At 35.8% G+C, this 18,330-nt stretch overlaps 2 protein-coding genes across 2 annotated transcripts; both read left to right on the top strand.

Moving 5' to 3' along the window:
- Nucleotides 1–469: 469 nt before the first annotated feature.
- LOC113503207 (alpha-tocopherol transfer protein-like) lies at nt 470–11,527 on the top strand. The gene is made up of 5 exons (XM_026885085.1): nt 470–979; nt 9,260–9,419; nt 9,836–10,016; nt 10,445–10,636; nt 11,077–11,527. The coding sequence occupies exons 1-5, from the start codon at nt 832–834 to the stop codon at nt 11,317–11,319; spliced, it is 924 nt and encodes a 307-aa protein (XP_026740886.1). The 5' UTR covers nt 470–831; the 3' UTR covers nt 11,320–11,527.
- A 3,837-nt stretch (nt 11,528–15,364) lies between these two features.
- On the top strand, nt 15,365–18,098 carry LOC113502958 (transmembrane emp24 domain-containing protein 2). Its single transcript, XM_026884723.1, has 4 exons — nt 15,365–15,629; nt 16,132–16,313; nt 16,696–16,845; nt 17,528–18,098. The coding sequence occupies exons 1-4, from the start codon at nt 15,488–15,490 to the stop codon at nt 17,675–17,677; spliced, it is 624 nt and encodes a 207-aa protein (XP_026740524.1). The 5' UTR covers nt 15,365–15,487; the 3' UTR covers nt 17,678–18,098.
- The last annotated feature ends 232 nt before the right edge of the window (nt 18,099–18,330 follow it).

The raw sequence follows: 18,330 nt of genomic DNA, 5'->3' as shown, positions 1-18,330 counted from the left end.
TAGACCATAAAGAAATGAGCTCATAGGAGCGTGTTAAAAAGCGAATTACCTTGCTCTTGTGATAATAAGGTTAGGTACTACTTAACCACAAACCTATTTTAACTATTAAGTTACCGAGCTTTAAGTTAAGTTCAAGTTATGTTTTGATAACAATAAATTATGAATAAGAATGAAGATCTGCCTATACATAAAATTGTCTTTGCATACCACAGTTTTAATGTTCACGTGTTTTAAATGCTTACTTGCAACAATAACAGGAGTTAGTTTGACACACATTTATATTACCTACATTTTGACGAATAAACAAAAAATATCACGTAGGTAAGGAGAAAAAACATTACCTACATGCAATCATTATATCGGTTGTAAAGATATTTTGAATTGAGAATTATTGCGCAAAGGTATCACTTAATGTACTGTGCTTTGTTAAGAAATAAGTATTCATTTTAAAAGGATTTTTTCCAGTCGCGGTCTTTGCAACAAAACCTAAAATTAAAAATGACATTACTTGTCTAATAAAATAAAGTACAAATTTCAAACACAGATTCTTTAACTTTAAAGTTTGAAAGGGACTCAAAAGTTTCATTTATATACAGAGTTAACCAACGAAAAACAGTTGCTATTGCTGGCCGCACCGTCCGGCGTCCGGTACCTCAGGCCGCGTGCGGTAATCTCATCGTCCTGACGTCGTCTAATCATCGCGTTGTTTATAAAAGGCGCTGAACGCAATACTGACGCAGTTTTGTCCTTACTTAGCTGTTGTTCGCAATCTTTGCGCGCGGAATTAGAGCATCGAGTTTCTGAGTAAAGTCTCGTGATTTGTGAAGTGGTATGGCGCTGTTACAAGGCCCGTCCCGAAAGCAAGCAGACCTGATAACCCAGGAGCTGGGGGAAGCTCCCGGGGACATCGAGCGAGGGGTCCGGGACCTGAGGAGTATGCTGGCCGCCTCCCCGTACCTCCCAGATCCTGAAAACGTGGGTAAGTGGTGATTGATAACTATAAGCACATTATTTCCTTATATGAGGAGTCAAAGATATGAAAAAAAATGGGACAAAATATATGTTCAAAATTCAAACATTGTTTTGTTTTTTTTTCTACATGGTTGTCGAACACTGTTATTAGATAAAGCTGTTAGATATTTAAAAACAAATAACGGTCAAAGCGAGTCGCACTCGCAACAGTGAGGATTTCGTACAAATACACTACAGAAAACAAATTAATTTTGGATACCGATATACATTTGGGACCGATACAATCGTTGCTTAACCTTGTCATGCTTATGATTTTAATTTCAAACAATTTTATAGCAATAACTGAAATAAATAATTTGTAAAAATCTATCTAGTAATCACGGTTCATGAGATACAAACGGACAGACATCGTAGCCCTATGAATAGGATTCTGATTGGTTTCTGTCAACCCTAAAGTACCTACCTACGACGGTGTGTATACGGTGTATTCCCTGCAATTTTCTATTTCAATTTTATAACAACTAAATAACTAACGGTCCCATAACTTACCACAAAATTGATATAATTACACTTATGTAAAAAAACATACACATAAATAAAATTATATCTATCCCCAATCACCGAAAATAACGTTAGCAATTATAAAATGGTGAACATGCATTGTTTATCGTTAGATAACAAGTATTTTGATAAAATAAATGATAAAAGTTTAAATTTAAATTTAAAATAAAAGTGATTTACATCAGGAAATCAAATAAATAGTTATTAAAATATGATTAATTTGTCAAATGACCTTTTGGAAATCGTAAATTTCAAAAAGGAATTTTACGTATGCTAATTTGCTTTGTGTTTATTAAAACACATAAAAATTATAAATAAGATTAAAGGATCTAATAGCAAATTGAAATATGAACATCGTAAATATTTAATTAACAAAATAATCAAATAACATAAGCCTGAAACCGCAACAAATTCTTCAAAAGGTCAAAGCAATTGGCAATTGTATATACATTGTAAATGTTTTGCATAACGTAAATGTTTGCCTTAAACAATCTAGTATCTACCTAAATAGGACCCAACTACCTTATATACAAGAGAGTGGGAAAATCTGCTAGCCCTCTCCAGCGAGCATGTGCTCTTTTTTCTCTATCCCACTGTGTCCCACTGCTTGGCAAAGGCCTCCCCCAAATCCTTCCACGACTCTCTATTCTGGGCCGCATGGAACCAGCCTGCGCGGTAAGCGTTAAGGTCATCTTAATATGAGTAAAAAAAATATAATCCAGAAATTACAATTTATACTAATATTAAAAAGTTGAAGAGTTTGTTTTTTGTTTGAACGCGCTAATTCAGGAAATACTGGTCTGATTTAAAAAAAAATCTTCAGCTCGCTGGAGCCTGAGGTTAACGGTCACTTACAAAATTACAATATTAGTAAGTAGATAGGTGAATATGAATATGAGGGATGAAAGTTAAAATGGCGCAATTATGAAGACGTTCCTGACGTTCCGACGTTGGAGACTTGAATCATTGAATATTAATCTGTTACTTGCGTTGTCTCGTACCAAGAGCAAATTCGTATCGAGTTCCAAGTATTTATTTGAGCTCGAATTTATACTTACCTAAGTATCAACCAACTTAGGTACCAACGACAACAAGTTTTGTTACGTTTCGGTGATAATTAAACCGAGAGTTCAAAGACCTATCTGTAAGTTAATTCACGCGACAAGAGCATTAGATAAGCAGATTAAATACCCTATTTATGAAAGTAGGGTGCGATACCTGTTAGCAATTATTTTTATAAACTTTAGTGAGAAGTTTAGTATTTTTATAGTTGCAGTACAATTTTTTTTACTAAAAATAAAATACTTAGAGTTAGTTCGGTCCTTTTCATCCTTCCCGGGTTTCACAAACATACAATTCACATGCACAAAGACACCCAGGCTCAGACAGAACATTCATTCGCAGATCACACAAGCGATTGCTTGTATCGAACCCGCGACACATCGCGCTCAGCGGTTTTGGCGTGATGACCTCAACCACTCAGCTATCCGTGCAGTCAAAATTATAAAAAGTTGCTTAAAAATTTTAACGTGACCTTATTTCGATGCACTATTATTATATTTATTCACGTGTCTCGGTCTACATTTTGCAGACGAAACAAATTATTATCATCAAAGATAAGAATTTCAATAACCGGTTATATTACAAAAGTGCAGGAATTAATGAATATCGTTGAATTGATTTCATTTTATTAACATTTTTATTGGTATCAGACACATTGGAGACTTCATTGATATAAATTTTGCATGTAATCAATAATTTACAGGCGTTTCCCATTGCTTTATCTTTTTCCAAATTTTCTATTTAAATCTACGTCTAAAAATAAGAATGCTAGGGTTACGAAAGCGCTCTATAAGGCACAGAGAGGTCTCTACACTCTTCTTCTTCTTCGTGCTAGGACCCTATAGTCACCTAGTACCGTAATATGGGCTGAATAAGTCTGGCGGGCGAATTTTGAAGTGATTTTTAAATGTTGTTCAGTTCATAATAAATTAATAGCTCACGACGACTCATGCTGCTTTAAATATAAGAAGGCTGTTTTTGGATAAAAAATATCACATGTGAAGAAACCCCTTTACAAAATACGTCTCTACATACCTCAGCAATCCCATTTACCCTCTTAATCGGTAGCTTTAAATGCCTCAGTACAAACTACTTAGGTAGAAAATAATTTATGCTGAACGTCAATTCCATATTACTTAGCTGAAGACCAAGATGATTTTTTTAATAACGGTTTTCATGCGTATTTATAAGAATATAACGTCTAGTTTCGGAACCAACCGGTGTCCTCAATCATGAGCTGACTCTGCGGCGGGGTCGAGTCGAACTGTTATTAAATAAATAATTTCGCATTCGTCTCACGAAAGTTATTTAAATAAAATCTAAGATATATTATCTAGCTATATTCTAAGATAAAACGTGTTATTTAACTTAGTTTATTAATATTGACATAAGTCTACATAAGCGGAACAGTGATACTAATGTTGTTAGTCACTTAGCTAATGCCTAATGTACACAAAGATGGTAGTAAAAGAGGTTCTTAGTAGGTACTTAGAACAAGTCTTTACCACTATTAGAAGATTACGATTCTTCCCTTTTAAATTACGACTAGCTGCTGCCCGCGACTTCGTCCCCGTGGGTAGAAGATATAGGTATAAGTTATGATTTATACCTGCCCTGTTTTTTTTCACATTTTCCATTGTGTCTTCGCTCCTATTAGTCGCAGCGTAATGGTTTATAGCCTAAAGCTTTCCTCGATGAATGATCTATTCAACACAAAAAGATTTTTTCAATTTGGACCTGTAGTTCCTGAGATTAGCGCGTTCAAACAAACAAACAAACAAACTCTTCAGCTTTATAGATAGTATAGAGTATAGATTTTCATTGGAATTACATTATTTTGATTAATTTAATCATATTCATTACCAGTGTGCTCAATTCCATATTATTTGCTTTTAGAGCAAATAATATGGAATTGTAATATGTTCTTTTAAACAATGAAAACTAGATTCAGTTTTAATCTGCTCGTGTTTGCCAGATGTCAACAACCCAGAGTGACCTAAGCGAAATTAACTGATTTGCTTTTCTTTCATTATTACTGAGACGTCTACTACGTCTGTCTGTCTGTCACTCTGTAGTCTATACCAAGCTTAGTCTCATAAACCATGACCAGACAGTTAAAATTTTGGCCATCCTTATGTCTGCAACTATTTGCATGTAAAAAGATATTAAATCGACACTGCAGCGAGCATACTATAATACATTGTAGAGTCGCTTCATAAATTGTAAAGATGAGCATAGAAAAGGAATATTCAACATATCTTGTCCGTTGCTTCCTTATTATCAGTAATGCGGACAAACAACTCGACAAGTATGATAACTAAGCTTTATATTTCTAATTTATTAAAAAAAAAACATCATAACTCTGATATTACTACAATAAATTAAACTAAACTAATATTTACATTTTGAAAGCTATATCAATATAAAAGAAAAATATACATTATTTACAAAGCGTCAAAAAAGATATCCTCATCCCTGCCAAAGCCGGGAAACGTGCCCAGAAGGCTGGCTGCATTGCCACGTTGTATGGCAATGCTAATTCTTTGGGCAAAATATAGACCAGCCTTCTGATCACGTGTAGAGTCGACCAAACGCTATATAACTAAGCTATGTTCGTGTAAGGGCCAAAAAGCCGGTTTTAGGTATTAACTGTTAAATTATACGCCTGCTGGTATTCGGTGTCTATGATTTTGTAACGTCTAGCCACAGTAGGGCTAGGGTAAGTAATAGCTGTAAATTACGCAAGCTATAAATTAGTTACCGAAAACATTATTTGTTAACAGATTTTTTACTATTTATTCACTCAATCACCGCGTTTGTGTGATCCCCGAAAGCTTGCCCTAAATTTACTTTTTACTTCTAAATGCCTCTCAAGGGATATTGGTCAAATACTGTTTCGAAATGAAATTTCATTTCGGCAAGTTTCAGCTGTCATCTCCTCACATTTGAAAGTTTAAGATCAACGATAATAATTATTATGCTTATTAAATATGCATTAGTAGGTATGCTTAGAGCAATCCATTTGCAAATAAAATAAACAGCAAATTTAGAAACAACAATAAGGTTGGTCAAATTATGTGTTTCACTCAAATAAGCACCAGAAAGTAATTTTGCACGGTATTTTCTATTTTGCAACAAGATTTAAGTTTTATAACCGTCTATTATTTACTTAAATAATTCGTTCCAGCACTGCGAGACACAGATAATGTTATGCGTTGCAAAATGAAATGCCAGACGCAAAACTAGTCGACTTGCATAAAATATGAATATATATTATAGATATTCTTGGAATGCATTAAGTGTAATGTTAACATTATCACTTATTTAGATCTAAATTTATCAATAACAAAGCTTTATATTTATTCCAACGGAATCGAAAACTCAGAATGATAAGACAAAACTTAGGTGCTTTTTAAGGACCACCATTTTTCATCACCTGTCATTACACTGGAGTAGGTATGCTAGCAGAATTTGTAATTGCATTGAATTGCACAGGGTGTACCATATTTTTACTGCTTATACGACTTCCAAAACTTTTTCTACGTCGAAAATAATTGGGATTCGAAACAATGCGTAATAAACCTGCGTTTGAAAGCTAATTGGCAACCAAACGTTTAGCATTCGATCGGTTACAGTGACGAAATCCTATTTATCAACCTTAATAAGTCTTAAGGGACCGACGTAATGTCCCTACGTCGTCCTCATTAGCAGGCCTTGCAGGGTTGCCATCTTTTTGAGTTACCCGGGATTTTCCTGGTTTAGCTGGCCCATCCGGGGAGCGTCCGGGGGCCTTTATTTGTGGTCCGGGCTTAAAAATTTAAAGTGTTAGACAGCCCGACACTCACGCACTGCCCCACCATGATCAAATGCTGAAAAAAAAAACCTGTTGACATGTTCGGGTTATGAACTTTAAAATACTTTTTTTCCACGTTTTCATCCTGGTTTCCAAATTTAAAAACCGTAACCCTATTTAAGAGGGTCCACACTAAAGTGGCTTGTTCACTAGTATACCATTGTTTCAATCAAGATCCCCACGAGATTGTTTCGCAACTGCAACGGCAGGTGCATTATAATGTGCTACGCTCGCTGTACGCAAAACTACGTGCGCAAGCGACGTTCCTTGACCAAGTTAGTTAAAAAGTGTAATTGCAAAACTATTATCACTGTTACAAGTGTAATTATGTGTTTGCTACCTGTAATATCTCGTAAATAACGTGTCGTGTGACAATATTTGTTTAAATCACTATGCCTGTGTCAATATGGGTAACGTTGTGTTACAAGTATTGACGTCGTGTTTTCGTTATTAATTATTACCGATATTGTACTAAAGTATTTGCAAAGAAGACTATAGATATCACTATAGATATGACAAAGAATTAAATTTAGAAAAAGAATACATAATTTCATAACAATTTGAAATTGGATAATGTAAGAATAATTACTAGGACATGTCTATGGGTGAATCACAGATTATGTATCTATACTAATATATTAAGCTGAAGAGTTTGTTTGTTTGAACGCGCTAATCTCAGGACTAGTTCAAATTGAAAAATTATTTCTGTGTTGAATAGATCATTCATCGAGGAAGGTTTTAGGCTATATACTATCACGCTGTGACTAACAGGAGCGAAGATACAATGGAAAATGTGGAAAAAACAGGGCAAATTATAAATCTTCTACTAAAAAATTTCTAACTTATATCTTCTAACCACGCGGACGAAGTCGCGGGCAACAGCTAGTTTATAATAAACGCAGTAAGCTGAACAATTTATCACAAGTAAGAGTACTGTGTTGGCATAATAGATCACTTGTACGTGCCTCCGAGCTGTTCTTTCGTCGGTAGATAGTATCGCCTGTCTGCCTACTAAGAGTACTAAGTAGCGAGTTACTCGTTCTGATCACGCTCGGTTCTTAGGGAAAACAATAAATGCGCAATTAATTGTAAATACCGTAATTAATAGGTATTTTTCGCTCGTGACTCAGTAAAAGCACTAACCTTGGTTAGTGGAATTTTGGATGATTAGCGTCATATTTAAGGAAACGTTTTGTGTTTTTGAAAACGTTTAAATTTTGCATAGGAGACTTAGTTTGAAGCAGGACTAGCGATCTGGCTAGATAAAACTAGAGCAAAAAACTTCTTGTCTTCTCGGGGACAAAAACCCGTCCTTCGCAAAAAATCGAGTCACATGCATGACACCCAAACACAGTAGAATAATTCATGAATCAATGGCATGGCGATCACACGGCTGTCCGTGCAGTCTCTACTCGCTAATGGAAATCCTGATACTCTGATTAAATTCGAATAATGTTTTGAATTTTTTTACTATGTTTACTGGGATATCCGTCCACTGCTGGACATAGGTCTCCCCAATTGCACGCCATCGAGATCTATCTTCGGCTGCTCGCATCCATATCAAATTGTTTGCAGTTTTGCGCATGACCCCAGTTATAACACTTAACAACGCATATTATGGCTTATTTTTAAAATGTTGTCACACTAGTCTGGACTTCTAGATAATTAAACAAACTCTAGGAATGTTTTAAAATGAATGTTATTTTGAGCCGTTTAACATGTTTTCCAGAATATAAGACTAACTGAACCGGTCCTACAAGTTAATCTGAATGACAATAGATGGTGTTTGGAGGAAAAGATTAAGAATAAGTTTTATTGACAAAGAGTGGTTATTTATGGTACCTAAACTTGATGTTATATTTTATCTCGTATCTAAATATTAACATAAAACCTTGAGAATTGACATACTAGTTAACAATTTTCCCTAAATGTCACATTTTTTATATTTATCTGAACTATTTGGATTTCCGTGCTTATAAGTTCTTACTGGCCGTTTAGATTCTCCTCAAATTCAAAACTGGTTTCCGGTATGTTATCTTTAACACGCATTTTAATACGCGCATTTTGACGTTGTTTTTCTTTTATTTACGCAGTGAGAAACTGGGCCCCGATTCTGATACTTACAATGACCGATGAACGACTTTCAATTGGATTAAATTCGCACAATTTGTATTATTCTAAGCATGTTTCTAACAGAATAATTGGAAATACAGTACGGAGCGAAACGCTCATGGTCAATACAATGAATTTCTAATTATTGTGTTGGTAAAATGCTTAAAATAATGAATATTCATATAAAATTCATTCATAGTTTCGAATTTAATCCAACTGCCATTCATTTATCGGCCATTTTTAATAGCAAAATAGGGCTGATGATTTTACCTCAATCTAAAGACACATCATCGTATCAAGCTGTTGGACTTACTCCAACTAAAATTTCCCCGATCCTATCTCTGCCTGGACAAAAGTCCTGACTCCTCGATTGCTATACAAGCACTCTCACCTTAGTGCGATTTTTGCCAAATGGGTCTACTTTTTTTTTTGGTAAGGTGGATGAATCCCTATGGACACCCAATCTCTCGGGTAGGGAGGTCATGGCTAGTGTCAGACTCGTACTGACTAAACCTGAACCGCCATGCTACGTGGGTACGTCACATGCGTTTTTGAGTCTTTTGAATCCGTTGCAATCCTTCGTATACCGACCACGCTATTTCATAGTACCTTATATTAATTAACTGCTAACTAAAAACAGCCTAGTCACATCGAAATGGTTTTTAATTAATGCAAGTCTAAAATAACTTTCTTCCACAGACAAACGTGTGCTGGAGCTGTTCGTGCGCGGCTGTCGCATGGACCTGGATCGCGCGCGCACCAAGCTCGAGGCGTACTGCCTAGCCAGAGCCCGCTTCAGGGACCTGTATGAACATCGCTCACTCACCTCACCGCCGCTCAGCGAGGTCTGCAAATTCATGTAAGCACGTTTTACTTCATATTTTTTTGCTGATTCTGATGAAAAAACAGCACATTTTAGCTACGTCTCGTCGGTTCACCTCCAGGAATGGCATGCAGCATCCGAAATTACATTTTTTACTACTCCCGCATTAAAAAATTTGAACATTCAAGTCTCATGCGAAAAGACACCCAGACTCAACTGGATCGAAACCACGACACGCCTCGCACATTGGGTTTGGCATGGTGACCTCAACCACTCGACTATCCGCGCAGTCATTACTTTGGACATGAATTTCCAAAAAGTACTTTGATATTTTATTCTAAATTCATCCAACGCTAAACTTGCCAGAACTTATCAACCAAATCTACCTAGGCAGTTCTTCTAGAACTTGTTAAGTTGTTAAGTTTCATGTCACCTTCCATGTCTTCTCACAGGGATATAGTAGTTCTCCCAAAGCTAACAGACGAGGGCTACCGCGTGACCATCTTCAGGATACGGCCGGAGTATCCGGAGAGCGCCGCCGACGTCGCCAACGCGGTGCGCGCCGTGCTGCTCACCAGCGATGTAAGGATGTTCGACGAGCACCAGATTGCTGGAGACGTGTTCGTATACGAGGTAAGTAAAGAATACAAGGGAACAGACGAGAGAAGATGCAAATATGTATATCGTTCTATGTATATCTTAATGAGCTACTTATTTGTATAATTCTACTAGCCTATATACGTCGTATTGCTGGTTACAGGCCTCCTCCCGTATAGGTTTGAGCATTGATCACTACGCTAGCGTATCGTGGCTTGAGATTCCAATCTTTTAAATCCAGGTTTCCTCGCGATTTTTTTCTTTAAAACTGTTTCTTAAAGTAGTAGTTAAATTACACAGCTACTTATTTAGATATCATTTATCGATACCTATATGTATATGTATATCCTCTTAAAAACTCAAACATTCAAATTGATTTTTGGCGGGGTGATTCCTTGATTGACACTATAGTAACAATTATCATTTTCTGCATCTGATCTTCCAATCCTATTTATATCTGCCAGGTCTCTCACGTGCGTGGCTCAGTGGTTGCCCACGTCGCTGCTGCAGCCAACGCGGTCCGCCGAGCGATCCAGCTGGCGCAAGCCGCTTACCCTCAGCGGCTGAAGAGGATCCACGTCGTTGGCTCTCCGCCGTTCCTCGCGTCCTCCTTGCAACTCATGCGCAGCTGTGTCAACGAGAAAATTAGGAGACGGGTATGTGAAAAACACGGAAGGCCTTATGTAGTTACGGCATTAGCGATCTTTAAATCTTGAATATTCATTTAGCCGTTCATTTTTCGAGTGTGCCGTCCACCAGTGCATAGTCCTGTTACACGTAGATGCCAATTAGCTAAATATATAAGAATTGCGACAAATTACATAACTAACTACTGTCATTATGGAAATCACAAAGTTTCCACCATTATCTACGATCTCATAAGTTCTCGATCAGTCACGCAAACTAGGTTATTTAACAATGAATAACCTTTAGAACAATAATTAAAGTACACTTTCTGTTGAAACTGACTGCTTCTAACGTTTTATTTTTCCTAAAAATACTATTTTGCCCGTAAATAAATTTTACAAAAAATAGTGCTTCTTGAAATGTTGTACCTCGTCATGACGTTAGGATTGAACATGGTCATTTTTCACAGTACTACTTGCATGCAAAAGTAGACGAGCTCCTGGATCACTTCCCGGCACGAACCCTCCCCTCAGAGTGGGGTGGTGAAGAGGAAACCATCGACGTTCTGTCCAAAAAGTGGCGCCGGCGCATCGACGAGGTGAGCCCCTACCTGCGCGTCTTCAACGAAGTCTGCAATGCTGCGCCCGCGCCGGCCAACGATGTCGACATCTATGGAACTGTTGGAGCTTTCAGAAAACTTGATATCGATTAAACGTCAGCAAGATTGTAAATGTAGGTGAACAGATTTGTGGAAAAGGTGGATTTTAAGAATCTTCGAGGGCATGTTATAAATAGGTACCTTTTTATCATTATTTCTTGGTTCTGTAAATGTACTTTTGTGTACTTACTTCTGCCTGCTTATGCCCTTTGTTCATAACGTATGTTTCTGATACTCGAAAATTTTATAGTCCTATTCGAGCTTATGGATGCTATCGGGACCTAAAACCGGGTTACAGAGGAAGAACCTATATGCAAAACAAAGGTCTACAAAAAAGGTTGGTGCAAAAAAAAGGTTTGAATAAATGACTTTTGATTTGATTTTGATTCCATCCTTCATGCACATCTTTGGAGACAATTGTTAAACAAGTACGAGAAAAGGTACATATTATCAGGGCCCCTATTCTGCTATTTAAAATGCCGATGAATGAATGAAATTTGGCTTAAAATTACAATTTTCGTTTTATCTTAAGCATTTTTCTACACAATAATTGGAAATATAGTGTGGGACGCTAAACTCAAGGTCAATACAGTTAAGTTTCAATTATTGTATTGGCAAAATGCTTAGGAGAATAGGAATAATTTCAAATTTAATTAAATTGCCATTCATTCATCGGCCATTGTAAAATAGCAGAATCGGGGCTCAGTATTTTTTGAGATTATTACATCGAAATTCCCTAAGAATGAAAATTGTTCACCAAATTGTACGATTATCGATTGATAGCCAGTGGCTTGGTGTTAAATCTATTCTTTAGTTTAAGCCTAGAAGTAATGCTCACGATTTGTAATATACTGTTAAAATTAAGTACTTAAGATAAGTTAACAAATATTTGTGATATTTTGGGATTAAATCGCTTTTTACTTTTATAAGTGTGTTGATATTTAATTAGAAGCTTTAGCTATACACTTAGGTAACCCTTTGCTATGCTGTCTTGTGATACCTTGAAATTATTGACACAAGCTCGTCGATTCCCTTGCAATAAGCCAACAACCCTCCTTCAGGAGTCCGAGGCTTAATTTTATGCTGGTATGTAAAAAATATTTTCTTCTTTAACTACCATAAAATAAAAGATGATGGTGGTAAAGCCTCCTTACATCTACACAGCTTACGGACAGCAATGTGAAAAACATTTTAAGTAGGTAAACAAATACATAGATGAAAGATAAGTCTATTGCCAATAAAACATCGTCAATTTACGAAGTTGCTATTTTATATGAACAATACTGGTTATTTATTTCGTTTGACGGTTCAATAAACTAAAACGTATATGCAAATTAATTTACGATGTGCCATCCAGGTGTTCCGATGGTATCGATATATTTATGCCATCATTTTGTATTAAATATTCAAATTACTAAACAAAAATGATTAAAAGCAACTGGTTTTGTGGTTTATTGTAACCGTGTTCTCCCACGCGACTGGCAAAAATAGAATTTGATGCAGTGTCATCATGATATTTGAGTTTTTATTAAAAAGGTTTTATTATACATTTTTACGCCGCATGCTAGTTTTATTTTTTAAATATTTTTTATAACCACATTTCAGTATGGGGCGGAACTCTCACGGTCAATACAATGAATTTTATATTATTGTGTTATCAAAGTGCTTATGAGAATACGAATAGTGTCATTTTAATCCTAATTCCATTCATTCATCAGTCATTGCAAATAGCGGAATTTGGAGTCTTGATCACTATCCTCTTCGAAAAGCTAAGCTTCTGACGCATGTGTGTGAGTTGGGTTGGGTACCTAATGGAAGGCGCGCGCGATGCTTCAGCGCGCCTCTTAAAGCGATGAGGAAGACACTGCTCTTCCTCTCAATGATGATGCAGCTCTTTTAGGAGCTCCCATGTCGGGGTTCGCGGTAGACTGCGAAAGCGTTCCCGCTTGGCCCCCGACTAAAGGAAGCGGGAAGCATTCCAGTGGTTTTAGCCGGTAGGAGTCCGGCACACCCCTTCGCCTTCCCCAGGGCGAAGGGTGTCCATGAGGATTTCCACTGGACAAAAAAAAAAAAAAAGTGTACCTAATGGAAAACTGTCAACTTGATCACGCGAACATTATAAAATCAGAAAATATCAAATTTGAGGTTTAGTTTGTGTGTTTCTAGGTATCACTTCGCGCTCATACTATTTTTAACAAGGTATCTATCTGGTCATTACAGTAAAAACCCAAATTTTATGGGGAATTTTGTTAAGTAAAATTTTCAGTCCAAATTTATCACAAAAGTGTAACTTGTTTCAATTAGCACCCAAGTTACGTAGTCACTTCGTATCACGATGTTGTTACACTAGTTACTGATGTAATGTACTTTTAACCTGATACCTATTCATTTTATTTATAAGATGAGGTTAGGTTTAAGCAATTTCTTAGTCAAGTTCTAAATCTGAGCATTAAAAAACAAGCTAAATTATTGCGTAGCATTTTGTCATGTCATTATGCTTATAACTTGGATTTACTTTGATCTATCAAGTTAACTATTTTTGCAAAGCACCACTTAAGACCAATTGAGTCGCAAATATTGCAAACTTTGACATTTTCAAATGATTTATTATTTCCGTCAGTTTTGGTAAAGGGTTCAAGCACCTATGAATTTAACCTGCCTTCACAAGTAACTTTTACAATACTTAAGTACTTTTTGGTCAATGAAAATAATGATTAATAAAAAATGAAATTTTTAGATAATTTATATTTTTTGGCAAATGCAGGCCGTAACCACAGCCATGGTAATTATGAAAATGACATAACATAATTATATTCTATAGCATTAGCCATTCTTAATATTCAAGAAAACGCTGAAATATATAGAGATGGCTAGTCACGAGACTTATCGAAATAATTTTAATTTACAATTGAATACTAATGTTAAAAACTGTAGATATGTCCCTTGGCTACAAGTGTTATATAGTCGTTAAATCTAGTTTCCGATCTCCCCCCAACAGATGGCGCTGTTGATCATGCTCTGAATCGCGCTATGGTTGTGTTACACAGACGTGCCTACACAGCGTAAAATCGACCTCTATTGATACTACTCGAGAAGTCATTACTGAACTTTACAATTTTTGAGAAAATCTCGTTTACGAGATTTTGAGAAACCTATTTTCAAACTTCGTACGATTGTCTATGAACTAGTGAATATGCACTGTTATAAATAATATGGATCTTTTTTTTTCTTCGAACTACTTAATATGATTTTAACAGTAATCCAATTAGTAAGTATTCACCATAACCACAATTAAAAATATTGGGTACCTAGTATGTATCTCCTTTGAGCTTAAAAATAAGACTTACAACAGAATGGTCTTGTTTACTTCGAAAGTATAATTTTAGCAGTTTTCGAAGCTTGAGGCGACTATCTTCTACTAATGCTTCAGTTTAGTCTTACTTTGAAGATGGTGGTCAAGAGTCCCCCTGAAACTGTCAGAATTTTAGTTTTCTTTGTAGTTTTGTTTTGTTATAAAAGACAAACATTAATAAATGTGATGACGCGAAAAAAAATAAACAGTGCCTTTATTTATGTTTTTCAAAACTCAATACTTAAATTCGTGCCGTTAAAATTACATAATTAACATCATTAACATTTTACAAAGTTGTAATTAATAAATGAATGTAACAACTTGATGCATTGCATTTATGTTGCAGAAAGACATCAGGCCCAGAACTTTTTAGAGTGCGTCCTCCCTAAGACCTGGGAATAAAACATATTATGGGACAACTCTATTGAATGGTTAATACATAAAATACATTTCTTTAAGCGTTTCAGTAATGATCATCACACTGATACTACTGACATCTACCGCCAAGTAGGGTCACTAAAACTCTCAAAATTGGGATTTTTCAGGTATAAGTTCATTTGTCATTAATTTCCTAACTATATTAATTATCTAGCTAATCTTAATAGAAATACTGCTACTACTTAGTTATTTATAACGGTAACATTTCTTCAAAACAACCACAAACTAAACGGTAAAATCTGATCGCACTGGAAATGCCGTCAAATTACAGTTATCAGCTTGTCAAATGGAGTTGTGAGTTGTCTTGTCATTGATAGATGTCAATTGTCAAATTACGTGGCTTTCACAAATCACGTAGGGAAAACAAGCTTATGTTAGCCTTATATTAAACAAAAACATTATTTTAGGCAAATTATAGTCCAAATAACAAAAATGAAAAGTTCGTGGAGAACCTTCAGTTTCGCTATACTGTTTGCAGCGTCGTTACTAAACACAGCGCACAGCTATACTATCACAGTCGACGCGCATGCCGAAGAATGCTTTTTCGAAAATGTTGAGGCAGATACGAAAATGGGTGAGTTATTCTTGATTCCTTACTTAAATTCTATTGGGGTTATACAGTAAGTCACTATAAAAATTTCAATAACAGTAACTATCGGCAAGTCACTTATAACAGGTGCAGTAGGTAGGAATTTTTCATTCTAATTAATTTAAAACTTTGCGAATCCATCCTTTTTCTGAAGCTAACATTATAAATAACAATGTTCTTTAACAGGAAGCTTTATTATGTGACATTTTCCAATACAATGATAAGACTATACAAATGGTAATTAAGCTACACTAGTGACGTTTATATATCAGTTACTCTTATTGTCCATTCTAAAACACTATAGCTAACTTTCAAAACAGTTATCTTTAGTATAATATTCACTATGTGCATTGGTGAAGTTCATCTAATAACACTCAATTTATTTCCAAGTACCTCAACAAACGAACACCAACTTTCTTTGCTGCTCAAGCTACTCCAACTCCTACTCTCCCCTAAGACGTCCCACTTACCAAAAACTTTTTTCTAGGTCTGACATTTGAGATAGCTGAGGGTGGTTTCCTGGATATTGATGTGACAATCACGGGTCCCGATGGAGCCGTCATTTACAAGGGAGAGAGGGAGTCTTCCGGAATGTACACATTCTCAGCTCCTACGGCTGGCAGATATACATACTGTTTCAGTAATAAAATGTCTACTATGACACCAAAGGTAAGTTGTATAGTTGATTTAAAATACTGAAATAATTTTAAGAATGTAGTGACATGGACTTCTGTGTACACATAATATGCCTTTGTTTGTATATTTGCTTTGTTAAATAGTTTGAAATTTCTTGTTGTGACTAAAGCAGACACTCAGTTTCAGAAATTCACATAACAATTGAAAGTGGGTAAATGATATAAAAAATGTTCCTCTAAAGATTTTTGATTGTTGTACATTTGTGTGTTACCAGATCAAAGTTAACTAGTAAGCATATGAATACTAAATTGGAATACATAGATTGATTTCTTATAAATAATTTAATTATTAACTTCATTAATTTTTTATTCTGTCATAATTACCACGCTAAAATGTTTTTTTTTCCTCCTTCCAGGTGGTAATGTTCAACCTTGAAGTAGGAGCTGCACCTCAGGCCCAGACCGGCAACAAAGAGGAAGAAGTGAACCACAACAAGTTAGAAGACATGATCAAAGAGCTCGGCACCACACTTAAGACTGTTAAACATGATCAAGAGTATATGCAGGTATGTGCTTAAAGCATACAATAACTATAGAATGACAAAAATAATATTGGTAGAAGTAAGTGGTCCAGGTACATGTTATTTAATTTATCTATATTAATTTTTAGGAGGTGGTTTGTGGGGGGTAATTTCAAGAACTACTGAACCAATTTTGATTAAGCCACTTTTTATTAAGGATGATATGCTTTGCCACCTGATGAAGTTGGCATGTTGCCTAGTTCAGCTAGTTCTATACAGACATACTTTTTAAGAGACTATTTGAGAAAAGCATCAAAATCAAAATCAAAATCAAAATTCATTTATTCAAATTAGGCTACTAAGTAGCACTTTTTGAAGGTCATTTACATTGGACAGCACCCAGTTTCGCCCACCCTTCACCCTACTAATTACCAGCATGTAATACAGGTTTATTAATGGTTTTATGTCAAAAACTGCAGTAATTAACTAAAATATAACCTGTTTAGACCACCAAACTTGTGGCAACTACCTACTAAATGACGCGTGTCTCAAATCTTAATTTATCTTATAATAACAACTCGAATTTAGTATTTTGAGGCTCCAAGTAATGTATAGCCCATTCAACTCATTTTTGCGCTAGTCGCCACGTGATGGTAACTCGTGTAAGTTGTGTTTTTTAAAAAACACCTTTAGTGACGCGCTAACAAATGTATCTTTTGTTCCCCAGGTACGTGACCGCATTCACCGCGCGATCAACGAGAGCACAAACTCACGTGTAGTCATGTGGTCGATCTTCGAGGCCTCCGTACTCCTCGTCATGACCCTCGGCCAGGTCTACTACCTCAAGAGGTTCTTCGAAGTCCAACGCGTTGTGTAACAGCGTCCGTCTTCCATGTACCCACATATTTCTACACAAATATGTATGTACAACCTAAAGGATGTATTTCGTCATAAGGTATTTTTATCAAGCACTTAATGAAACTACGCTTATGAAAATACATCCTTGTATTATAAATCTCGCTCCCGTTAAAGTCAGAAGAATAGAATTATTAAATGTAAAGGAATTAAATAATTATTTATTGAATTTTCATCACAATATGCTTCACCTGTACAAACAATACATGCTCATAGTTTCGCCAGCTGTTATAAGCTTAAGTAGGTACTAAGGACTACAGGCGCCATCTATGTTTAAAGCGGGGAGCGAGAAGTATGGATTCTTTGCGATCTGAAGTGTGTCTGGGTCAGTGTGCAGTGTTTGTTACACAGTTTGATGACTAAATAAATTAATATTGTTTGTATTTCGGTATTTTATTCATAATTATTTATGTTTGTTTTCTTCACATTTTCATAGACTTTAGACTAGGCATTGTAATGCATGGAAAAAAGGATCCATTTATTGTATATAATGAATCTAAATTTAAGGTTAAAATTGAGACATGAAATGAAGTAAGGTAATCGAAACTGCACGGATAGCCGAGTGGTAATGGTCACCACGCCAAACGTCTGTGTGCCGCCATTTTAGGATCACGA

This window comes from Trichoplusia ni, chromosome 18 (assembly GCF_003590095.1).
Source record: "Trichoplusia ni isolate ovarian cell line Hi5 chromosome 18, tn1, whole genome shotgun sequence".
Lineage (NCBI taxonomy): Eukaryota > Metazoa > Arthropoda > Insecta > Lepidoptera > Noctuidae > Trichoplusia > Trichoplusia ni.
Note: the sequence above shows the minus strand (reverse complement) of the source record. Positions and strands in the feature narration are given on the sequence as shown.